Below are 12,879 nucleotides of genomic sequence, written 5' to 3'. Positions count from 1 at the left end.
TCCTGACACCTAACAAAAATTTAGCTGCACTAAGAGAGTGAGAGTTTTGATCAAAGGCAGAGCTAGCAAACTTTAGAGCGTGGAATATGTTTGGGGACAGGAGTAGGACAGCTCTGAATAACATTTGAGACTTAGAACAGAATGAAAGTTCTAGGCTCCCATTAGCTTGCAGAAAGGGTCATTAGGAACTTGAAGGATGCCAATGATAAGCTTTTCCTGTTTCATAATTTTGCCACAGATTGTCCATTCATACAGGAAAGGAAGAGGAAAAACTTCCCTTTTTTCCACTTTCCATCCTAAGTCGCATGGCTCTCTGTTCCCAGGATATAGAACATAGGCTAATACTATTGTAGTCTATCCACTTTATAGGTTAAATAGACTTTCATGAGCTAGTTTGGGAACCTGAGCAACATTTATATCATTGTTTCTGTGTGTTTGTCCTTCATTCTCGAAGAGGACCATGACATCAGGGAAATGATGATGTGACTTACAATTGACTTTGATTTGAGGGGGGAAGGGCTGTGCAAGGTCACCAGCCTCACTTTCTCCTCCAGAGCCATCTGGGTCCAGTGCCCTGATATTCACCGGGAAGACTGGAGATGGCCCAGGATGCATTGGGAAATCCTGGCCCTTTCAGGCTATTCCTATTTCTATGGGAAATAGGAATTGCAAGGTCAATGAATTTTTTATATACAAACAATTTATAAGCCGAGGACTCTGGAATACATCCAAATTCAAGTATAAATAGCTCTTAGGTTACCCATGTGGGGGGGAGGGAGGGATAGGTGGGCCTTATCATCGTCATTGTTTCCTTCAATTATCACAGAAAATTGAGATATTACTTTTTAAAAAGTATTTTTATTTATTTCATTAAGTATTTTACATTTACATTTTTAAAAAATTTAAGTCATTTTTTAAAATTTTGAGTTCCAAATTCTCTTCCTCCCTTCTGCCCCTTTCCTACCGCTTGAAAAGGCAAGCAAATGATATTGATTATACATGTGAAGTCATGCAAAGTGTATTTCCATATTAGCCATGTTGCAAAAGAAAACACATTTTAAAAAAATAAGAAATATAAAGTGAAAAATGTATGCTTTTATCTGCATTCAGACTCCATCAATTCTCTCTCTGGAGATGGACAGTGTTTTTCATTATGGGTCTTAGATTATTGCCTTGATCAGAGTAGCTAAGTCTTTCCCAGTTGATCATGATTACAATATTGCTAATACTGTGTACAGTGTTCTCCTGGTTCTTCTTACTTCACTTTGCATCAGTTCATGTAAGACTTCCCAGGTTTTTCTGAAACCATCATGTTCCTCATTTCTTATGTGAGCTATTACTTTTAAAGATTACTGTATAAAATTTGACCAGATTTTCAATATTTACAGAAAAGCAGCAAAGCATTCGTAGATTACATTTAGCTTTATGTTAAAAATGATGATAGGCTTTTCATGATACAGAAATTCTTTCAATATATTCTTAAATTTTACTAATAGAAATCCCAATTATTTTAAATCATTATTTTAGTTGATCAAATCCATTGATGATTCACATCTAAAACATTACACCTAGGATTGGAGTTAGTAAACTAGGGTCAGTTAGATTATGTATACAAAGTTCAGTGTGAAAAAGGTTTCATGATGTACCAGTTTATTTAATCAACGTAGATCATCCAACTGGGTAATTCAAATCCTGCCTAATGAAAAACAAAACTAAAGTAAATACATTTTAAGGCTTGAGTTGTCTCATTTTATCTGGCCTGAATTATATAATCTAATATCTATGCTGATTAAACTGGATATCTATCAAATCTTTCCTTCACCTTTTGCATATTGCCCTAATCCAGAAATGTGATTGCTAAATCAATCCCAAATTCATGTATGTTAAACATTTGAAATTGCTTCAAGTAAATTCTCCGATAACATTTAATTTTAGAAGTCTCCCAAGTCTATATAAACCTACTTGTAATAACTTAGTACAACATTTTTCTTTAAACATAAATCAGTTGCAAAAAATCCCAATTGGCAGTTAGAATCTATTCATTTAATCCTAAACTTTACAAGTATATCTTTGTCATATTCACTTATAATAACAGCATTTTGTTGTGAAGAGAACAGAATCTGTCTATTTAACTTAAGAGTGTGTCTTGCATATAACAATACAACATGTAAGACATTTGTATTTAAAATAAAAAATGTCAGTATGGTTTCAAAGTGTTATTACATAGACCAGGGCATAGCACTGTGCATATACTAGGTGCTTAATAAATGCTGGTTGACTGATTGACTAAGAACTTTCATTGGACCGAACTAAATATAATTCCCAAAGATATTTTGAGGTTTCTTGAAAAGAAACCTTATAATTTCTTAAAACCAACAAATGCTCTCTGAATTAAATTTAATTAAGATATGAGTCACTACTATGACATTACAGTTAATTTTCAAACTTATATCATACCTCCAAAAATTACACTAAATGCCCAAAAAACTCTACTGTTATACATATTTTTGTCAAGTTTTACGCATATAAGTTGCATAGTATAAATAATACAAATAAAGCAAATACTTTCATGAGTAAAACAGTTGAAGTTATCATAAATAATATTGAAGACATCTGTTTTGACTATGATTATATAGTGTCTGTCCCAACTTTGCCTGGGTTAGCCACATATCAACCTTTTAGGTAAAGTTGCCATTTAAAAACAAGGCAAAAATATCCTTTTAAAGACTGAAATAGTGAGCCAAAGGATTGCATTGTAGTGTGTGTATGTGTGTGTGTGTATGTGTGTGTGTATGTACACCTATATATATATGTATGTATATATGTATATGTATATACATATATATGTATGTGTGTGTGTATATATATATATATATATATATATATATATATATAGTATGTATTTATTTTAGATGCCTGTATATGTGGTAACTTTGGCATATACATGTACACACACATCCATAGAATTCATTGATTTTTCTCCTTTAAAAATTAAATCTGTAAGAAATAATTGATTTTGATGAAACTCTCCCCAACCATCTTAAATCATTAATGATTCTGCTTAAAAGAATAGCTTTTTTCAAATGATTAATGCATAAATTAAGATTGGGCTTTTAAAAATTGCTTGCTATAATCTCAAACTGTGAAAGCTAACCTGGGTACTTTTATAATAAAAATATTATGGGAAATTTCTTAGACTTGAGTTTTTCATCTTCAGATGTATGAGATGCATGCATCACGCTACAAATTATGCATTCAACCATGGGGTCCCTTCTGTATTTGAATTGAAAAAGGGAGTACACTGTCATCAGATCACATCAGAATATCTTGAATGTGGAGGTAGAAAGAGGGTATGGTTGGGACAGAGCCACCATAGAAAAACTGCTAAAATTCTATATGGTGCAATGGGAAAAGCAGTGGATTCAGAGTCAGAGAAATGTGGGTTTGAATCTCAGGTCTGTCATTTAGCTAATTGTTTAAACTCAGGCAAGTCACTTAACTTTCCTGGGTCTCAGTTTCCTTATCTAGACAATTGAGGTGTTGAACTAGATTATCAGCTTGCTGTAGTGGGTAGAAAGTTACATTTGGAATCAGGAAGACCTGAGTTCAAATTCTATCTCAGATAATTGCCATGTTTGTAGCCACGGGCAAGTCACTTACCATCTCTCAGACTTAGTTTCCTAATCTGAAAAATGGGGAATATGATAGAACCCACATCTCTGGATTGTTGTGAGGGTCAAATGAGAGAATATATGTAAAGCACTGTGTAGACTTTAAAACACTAGATAAATATTAGCTTCCATTCTTCTTACATTTCTAAATCCCATGATCCTAAATTATACCATGACTTTGCTTCACATAAGAAAAAGTCTAGACATTCCTGTAATCTGATGCCTTCGTTTCTGTACTTTCCTTCCTCTGTGCAAAGTTCCTGTGAGAGGGCATCTGGGATTCTCAGAGTAACTCATCTCTTTTCCAGTGAGGAGGACATTGAACTAATGCCATCCTTAGTTAAACAGGAGAATAGAACTGAATGTTTTTCAATGTTTTCCCTTCACAGAGAAAAATATTTCTGGTTAGGCAGATATATCATTTAGAATTTATAAATAATATATTGATATATTATAATTTATTATATTAACATTAATATATTATAAAAATAAATTGTGTTAATAAAAATTTCTGGGTTAAATAAAAACTATGGAATTGAACCATACTTAAGTTACAAACCTTCTGAACTCTATTTTTCTCTTACTTTATAATTTTCTTTTACTTCCTATTTAAAACCTTAGTTTGAAAGATGTATTCATTTACATTTAACTCACTTACTTTCCTCTTTTTTTTGTAACCACAGAATGACAGCCTTAAATTTGAATTTCCTGACTTGTTGGTTTGTCACAATCTTATTTTTTTTTAAACAGCAAGTTTAATTTAAGCAAATTTCCCAGCTATTTTTATATAAATATTTCACCCAAGAATTTTAGAGTACTACTGATAGCAGCAACAACTCTGCTTTACATTTTCCTAATTTTTAATATATTCTGAGCCATTCATCTTTGTGTATTTATATTACTTGTGTTTCTGACAGTCTATACTTTTTTAAATGATTTAATAACCATCTAAACATTGCATAACAGTATAGTGAGAACTAGTGCAGCATTCTTGGTAGCATACCATAGAAATGTTCATAAGTAAATAGGGCTGAGAGATTGTTTGCTTCCTAGAACACAAGAAACAAAAGGTCATAGATTTAGAGCTCAAATGGACCTTAGAAGTTATTTGGTCCAACCCTTCATTTTACAGTCAAGGAAACTGAGACCTGGATAAAACGTCTTGCCTAAACTCACAAGAGTAGTAAGTAGCAAAGCAGGGAATCAGTAAGTCCAGCGTTCTTTCCCCAACTTTGGAGCTTCACCAGTGACTCAGTAGCTTTTATAATGTCAAGAGATTTAGATCTGGAAGAGACCTCAGATATTATCTGGTCTGACCCCCTCATTTTACTTTTTCAGAGTTCCCATCATGCATTCTTCCCCCCTATTTAGTGTTATGATGTTCCTTTCCTGCAGTACATATAATTATCCTTACAGAAGAGCCCCAAAAGATGCTAAAATATGATTGACTTAGTCAACTAAGTGGATAAAATCAATTAAGCCCATTTGACATCATATTGGTTGAGTTTTCCATCTTCCCACTGTTGTGTTATATAAAGATGGTCTACCTGAGACATTTTGACATCCTTCGTTCAGATGCTTTTAATTTTCCTTTTCTCTGCTTCCAAGAGGTTCGCAGTATTGGGCACCCATTCCCACTTCACTTGACAAAAAATTCACTTTGACATTATTAATATTTCACTGACCTATGCCAATATATGTTCTATATTAAGCGAGCACACTGTACCTTTTGAGTTTAATTAAGAATGACTAATTAAGGAAGGAAAGGGGTTGGAGCTCAGTCAGGACACCCTGCTCCAGGCAATCTTAACCAGACATGATGACTTGGTTCTTATTTAATGACACCTGGGTCAAATAAACATTCTGGGACTGATTATTCCCCAGACCTGGCAAGATAAAATTGATTTAGAGCAACTTACACCTTGTATTCATTTTTGTTTATTAAGCTGTAACCAATAAAGTGACTGGTGAAGGAACTTGCTATCTTTCTGAATAATGATGATCAAGAGATCAGAAAGGTGTGGCAGTCTAGGTTATGATCACATTTTTAGAACTAAAAGAATAGAAGCTGTTGCTTTCAGAAGGCATCAAAGGCACTCCATCCAGGAAGGATTTAGCTTAACCAGTGATTATTAAAATAGGATTGGATCAAAAGGAAATGAATTTATGGACTCATCTGCACCTCCTCGTACCACTATTCCCCCTCAAAAAAAACACTCCACAAACCAACAATCAAAAACTTTAATGCCTTTTTTTCACGAGCAGCACAACAGTTGGCTGCTCTAGGTTTGGCAATGGAGGGAGGGAGCGTCAATGGAGTATGTGGGGCAGTTAAGGGGAATGTATTATATATACATGGGAATAATTAGAGAACTACTTAGCTAACTTGTGGAGAAGATATTTTTTCACATGATTAGGATTTCTTTAGCATCACCTATTCATTAATAACCTATATACCTTTTGGAAATAACTCTGATATTCCAATTCTTAAGTTTCAAAGATATTATTTTTAGATGAATTGAGTAGAACAAGTAGTTAATCCACATTGCTGCTTCTTTCTTCTGACATAACTATTCTTCCATCCACTACTTTTTTACTTTTTGGTTAACATTAGTATTACTTAAAAGTAGTTTGGGTTTTCAGAAAATGGCAAAATTGATTAGCTTTAATATGTACATATGCATTAGTGATAACATGGCGGAATAGATGGCAAGCTGTCCATGAATCCAGAAAGATCCAGGACCAAGTCCCACTTCTGACACAGACTGACTATGACTGTGGGAAACGTTCTTAACCACTCAGGGCTCTCTAGGCAACTCTCAAAGGCTAGAAGTCACAAAGAAAGTGCCAACCAACATCGATAAGAGTGAGTTTCCTTGCTTAAGAAGTTTCCTATACCAGTGAAAGCATCGATCTTGTCCCTACCTGGCCTATACATATTCATGTCTATGTACATATCATTTCTTTATAATCATCACAATCCAGTAGGACTTCCAGATATGGAGGATGTGATTGCTTAGGCTATTGCTAATCCAAATTCTCAGCTGTCATTGTGTGGGACAGCTGTGTAGATATAACAACAATAAAGCAACAACAGTATAAATATAGGACAATAAAAACAATTCATATTCTGGATGAGAATGTGAAGAAAAAACTAGTTCTGGCAGAAAACCACCTTTGGACATAGTCTTCTCCTCTCTTACTGTTCTGGCTTCTACATGGGGTCCAAGTATTTATTTAATGTACTTTACCAGGATATCCCATTTAAAGCTTTGACAGATTGTTTACATTTCTCTCCTGCCTAGGGGCAGCTAAAGACATGTTATAGGATGAGTGAGACGATTTGGCTGCCAGATGAAGAATATGCTAGTCAGATTATTAATATAAAAATGAACTAAGGAGAGTGACAACCTGGAAATTGCACTGTGGGTCAGTAATTAGAGTGGTATTCATGTCCAGAATTCTTATGAATAACTAGTGTAAGTGAAATGAAAATTTATCAACAAAAAAGGAATAATGAGAGTACATAAACATGTATGGGGTAGTATTGAAAAATATCCTTTTACACACAAAGACTCCCTGCCTACAAGCATCTTTAGTCTGTCAGAACTCCCACTGACTTCTTGAAATGCAATATTGGGCCCCTAGGGCTTCAGGTTAAAAATGAGATCTGAAAGAGGAAAACAAGACGGCATCTTCCACAGTGCCATTTCAGTTGTTGGAATACGAATTTCTTTTTCTGTAGCTAGATATTTAACCTTCTGCTCTTCCATTAGTTCCTTTTATTATTTGGCAAGGCAATATATTTATGTGTCTGTTGCTCACATTATCTTCATCACTCAATGTTGCCATCTTGTCAAGACAAACTACATGGTATTCTACCCCCCCCCCCAAAAAAAAAGAACAACTCTCCCTCACATCCTCTTTACCTTTGTTCCTTCACAGCATGGTTTCTGTTATTGTGTGCTATGCCAATGTATGTTATGCCTAGATAGGGGAGATTTATTGAATTATCCTAAGACTGAAGTAGACCTTTTTTTAAATTGACCTCATGTGCTTTCTTAGTTTCAGAGCTTATAGGACACTGCCTTTTGTTGGAAGCTCTGATACTTAAGAGAATTAGAATTATATTCAGTCTGGAATAAACTGATTGTTGGGTAGTAAAAGACCTATACAAACATATATATGATGTATATGTACACATATGTTTGTGTTCATATTTGGTTCCTCAAACATGTTCTTGGGGGGGAAGTTATTGTCCTGAAGGAATCATTAAATATTTTTGAATGATGGCTATTTAGGCACGAGTGGCATTGAGAGATATGTGGGGTAGAAATAGTATTTTAATATTAAATATAGTTTCATGTAAACATTAGTGATGCTAATAATTCTGAGAACTGCATTGTTATTAGAATTGTACTTAATTAGGTTCAGAGAACCAGCTTTATGAGTACAAGATGGGGGAGGTTTGGTTAGATGGAAGTTTCTCTGAAATAGATCTGGGGATTTTAGTGGGTAGTAAATTCCATATGATTTAGCAGGGTGGTATTGCAGCCAAATAAACAAATTGTCTCTTAGGCCACATGAAGAGAGCCATACCTTTCAGGAACAAGAAGGTGACAGTCACTATTCTGCCCTGGTTTTGGAGTATTGTGTTCAGTTCTAAGTGCCAGAGGTGAGAAAAAACATTGCTAAACTGGAGACCACCCAGAGGAAGGCAATGTGGATGGTGAAGGGCTTTGATCCAATGCTAAATTAGGATCCCTTGAAGAAATGAGTGATGTTTAGTCAAGAAAAGATTCACACGATGCACAATAGCTATGTTAATATATTTAAAGAGGGATTTGAACTCAGAGGGCAGAACCTATGAGCCCTGGGAGGCTCATACTATTACTTGATACACTACAATGAATTCTGTCTCATTGGAGGTCTTCTTTCTGAGATTGGATGCCTGCTTGTTTGGTATATGGTGGTAAGGAATTCCTCTTGTGAAGTAGTTGGAAGATATAGCTTTTGAAGTCCCTTCTACCTCTGAAGTTCTGTCATTTTGATTCTGTGGTCCTCCTGAAGAGGTCTGATGAACTACAGTACTCTAGACAGTGTTATTTTCTACACCATTATTACTTTCTCTTCATCAAGAGAGAAAGTGAAGGCCAGAATGAGTTAGTCCAAAGATATTGTTTTTAGAACAGTTAGACTGTGAGTTCCTTGAGGGCAGGGAGCATTTGGGGTTTTTTGTTTGTTTGTTTGTTTTTTGCCTTTCTTTGTATCCTCAACCTTAGCACAGTGCTTGGTATATAATAATCACTTAATAAATTCTTGTTGATTTGACTTGAGAAATTTTCCTTGAAGTTGATCGATCCATCAATATTTATTAAGTGTTACCTTGTAGATCAGTGATGTCAAACTCAAAAAAAAACTGGGACCACTAATCTACACATAAGGATCCCTGTAGGGAGCATATTGACTTAATTTTCAAATGTAATGTTATTTTTGTTTTATTGTATTTTATTTCTTTTGTCAAATATTTCCCATTTGAATTTTAATTTGGTTTAGGTAGCTCTCAGGAGTGTTGTGTATCTCATAGGGCCTTTGAATATTTGATACTTCTTTTCTATATGAGCTCATGTAGCACTCAACTGCTAATGCCCTCCCTTTCAAACTACCTTGTATTTAATTACTTTGTATTATTCTCTTTATATTTATTCTCTCTATATTTATATATGTCTTAGTTGTCCCCAACATTAGAATGAAAATCTCCTATATGGAAAAAAATATTTATTAAATGTTTACTATATGCCAGACACTTTTCTAAGGGCTGGGGAAACCAATACAATGAATGAAATAATTTCTAATCAGAAGAAATTTAAGATCTAGGAGGAGAGGAAAACCCAGCTTTATGGAGTAGTTTCCTTAGCTATATTGCTATTCAAGGAACTAAATGGTGCATTGGGTAGCACTGAGCACAGTGCTTCTCACATAGTAGGTGCTAAATAAATGTTTGATTGAGTGGTTGAGTGATAGATCTTGGTCTAGAGTCAGGAAGACCTGAGTTCAAATCCAGCCTCAAACATTTACTAGCTATTTGACCCTTGGCAAGTCACTTAACCTCTATTTGCCTGTTTCCTCATTTGTAAAATAGGAAAATAACAGTACCTGTCTTATAAGGTTGTTGTGAAGACCGAATGAGATAACATTTGTAAAGCACTTAGCATAGCTCCTGGCACATAGTAGGCACTATTTAAATGTTATTCCTTTCCCCTTCCCCATTCAGGAAAAAAAAAATCTGACAAGGTTATTTATTCGTATAGCACAACGTAGATCCCATTACCTCTCAAGGCCTTAGTTTTCTTACCTAGAAAAGGAGGAAGTTGAATAATAATATTTTCTTTTCCCAATTTCAAAGGCAATTTTTAACATTCTTTTTAAAATATGAGTTCCAAATTTTCTCCCTCCTGCTCTCCTTCCCCTCACCTCCTTAAGATAGTAAGCAATTTGATATAAGTTATATATGTGCAATCATGTAAAATGTATTTCTATATTAGTCATGCTGTGAAAGAAGAAACAGACCAAAAGGAAAAAAAACACCCCCAAATTGAAAAATAGTATGCTTCTATCTGCATTCAGATTCCATCAGTTCATTTTCAGGATGCGGATAACATTTTTCATCATGAGTACTTTAGAACTGTCTTGGATCATTGTATTGCTGAGAATAGCTAAGTCATTCACAGTTGATTATCACACGGTATTGCTATTACTGTTTACAATCCTCTCCTGGTTCTGCTCACTGGAAGTTCTTTTAAAAAAAATTCAGAAGATTCCAAAGTATTGTAGCAATAGGAGTGCTTTCTCTCTCTGTCTCTCTCTCTGTCTCTCTGTCTCTCTCTCTGTCTCTCTCTGTCTCTCTGTCTCTCTCTCTCTCTCTCTCTCTCTCTCTCTCTCTGTCTCTCTCTCTCTGTCTCTCTGTCTCTGTCTCTCTGTCTCTCTCTGTCTCTCTCTCTCTCGTCTCTCTCTCTCTGTCTCTCTCTTTCTATCTCTCTCTGTGTGTGTGCCCCCTGCCCTCTTTCAACTAAGCAGATAAGGAGGGAAAAATGAAGCTTGTGCTGAGCCAAAGAAAGTTATAACTATCCTGGAAATTTCTTTAGGAGAACAACAAATATGACTTGGCACTGGATTCAGCACAGAACTCCATCATCCTTAGCCTTTTTAAGATACACGATGTTCCAGAAAATATCAAGATGATCTGCCCTGCTTTAGCATTGCAAATTATTTATTTGACTCTGTGGTTCCAGAATAAAACATACCTATTTCAAACCATGTTATTTACACTTGAGATGAGACTATGGAGCCTGATTAATTTTTTTTTATATTCATTGAACCTTGCAAAAAGTCAGAAGCTCAAAGCTGCCAAACTTTGGTCACCTTCCAGCCCAAATTTCAGCAGCCTGATTAGGAAATATTATTGCCAGATTAATCTTCCTCAAGTTTTGCTACCATTATGTTATGGTTCCCCATTTCTAATTGTATTTAGTCTAAATTCTTGTGCCTGGTCCCACTTCTTTTACATGTCCCATCCCAACGATGATATTCCATCTGCTACTACTCCACAACATTAACTTTTTGCTCTAGTCTGAACCAAACCTGTTGCCATGCTCATTCCCGCATCTCTGCCTATGCTCATACTTCTGTAGAACGCCCTTCCCCAACCCCTTCCCTGTGGCTGCCCAATTCAAGCTCTACCTCCAGGAAGTTTTTCTTAGATATTCCTATCACTAGTGTTCTGTCCTTTCTTAAAAACTCTTGCCCTATTTGTGTTATATATTAAGGTATAGATATATATCTATCTATATATACATACACACACACACACCCACACACACACACACACATACTATACATGTGTGTGTAATTCTCTGCCCCCTCCATAAAGAATTTGTCTGGGTGTGTGTGTGTGTGTATGCATGCTTGTATATACATATTCTCTCTATATATACACATACATAAATATATATGTATGTGTATATATGTGTGTGTGTGTGTAGATAATATACATATATATCTACTCACACACACGTATTTTTAATGTATATGCACATATCTGGGCAGCTAGGTGGCACAGTGGATAGAGCTTCAGGCTTAGAGTTGGGAAGACTCATCTTCTTGAGTTCAAATCTTGGCTTAGACACTTACTGCATGACCTTGGGCAGGTCATTTAACCCTGTTTACCTTAGTTTCCTCATATGTCAAATGAGCTAGAGAAGGAAATGGCAAACCACTCCAGTATCTTTGCCCAGAAAACCCTAAATAGGGTCACAACATTATGCATATGTATACATATGTGTGTGTATAATATATATCACAGTCTTTATATTTCTCTGATATTTAAAATGGTTAAGAATCCTGAGGTGTACTTTTTGTTATAGAGAAGTAACCATAATGACGAAGTATCTAAATAATGCATACTAAACCATAAGTAATCTATTTTTCCTTTAAAATTCTTGATTGATGACCCTGAAGAGAGGAAAGATAAAACTTTGTGATCTTCTTTTTCATGCAGCATCTTAGTAACGCCTGGGAATCTGTGTCCTGTGGGAAGACAGAAGATCAAATGATGGCCTCTGATCAGGGACGGAAGTATATAAATGCATTCTCCACCAGGACACTGGTCATGTGAGACTCTTTCAGACAAGCATTATGGTTTTCAGAACACTTCAGAATGACTTGGGATTTACCATTACTCTACATGAAACTCTTCATGAATGGGAGAAGGACCTATTTTTGTTGTGGTACAACAGTTGGGAGCAGCACCAAGTGCATCTTTAGTCACTGAGCATATATTCTTGTTGGATTTCACCCAACTAAAATAATTTTTATATAAATGACAGTTTTACCTAAATTATTAGGTAATAAATTATAATCAGTTATTAAATATCTTAATGCAGAATTTAAAAAAAAATTTAAATGATTTTCCGCCCTTGTATTTTTGAAGATCCAGCAGACCAGTATTGTTTTCCTGTGATGACTTGCTTTGGAATTTTGTATAAAGAACAGGTACTCAAACATTGCTTTTTCTAAATCACTAAACAGAAATGCATTGATAAGAGGCAAATCAATAAAAGCATTATTATTAATGTTAGTTTAATACCAAGGGAAAACTAGTCAAAACTGTAAGTGCTCATAGTGACAAAGTTTGAAGTACTCTGATTTT

General features: G+C 35.0%; 1 protein-coding gene across 2 annotated transcripts in view; it reads left to right on the top strand.

The window, feature by feature from the left end:
* The window catches only part of MYB (MYB proto-oncogene, transcription factor), a 35,741-nt gene extending 23,221 nt beyond the window's left edge, over positions 1 to 12,520 (top strand). For both annotated transcript variants that reach the window (XM_036767950.1, XM_036767949.1), the window contains one exon: positions 12,229 to 12,520. In XM_036767950.1, coding sequence (XP_036623845.1) covers positions 12,229 to 12,345 — 117 coding nt within the window. In that variant the 3' untranslated portion in view covers positions 12,346 to 12,520. The remainder of the gene's footprint in view (positions 1 to 12,228) is intronic.
* Positions 12,521 to 12,879: the final 359 nt, after the last annotated feature.

The sequence above is a fragment of the Trichosurus vulpecula genome, chromosome 7, assembly GCF_011100635.1.
Source record: "Trichosurus vulpecula isolate mTriVul1 chromosome 7, mTriVul1.pri, whole genome shotgun sequence".
Classification (NCBI taxonomy): Eukaryota; Metazoa; Chordata; class Mammalia; order Diprotodontia; family Phalangeridae; genus Trichosurus; species Trichosurus vulpecula.
This window is presented reverse-complemented; position numbering and strand designations above follow the sequence as displayed.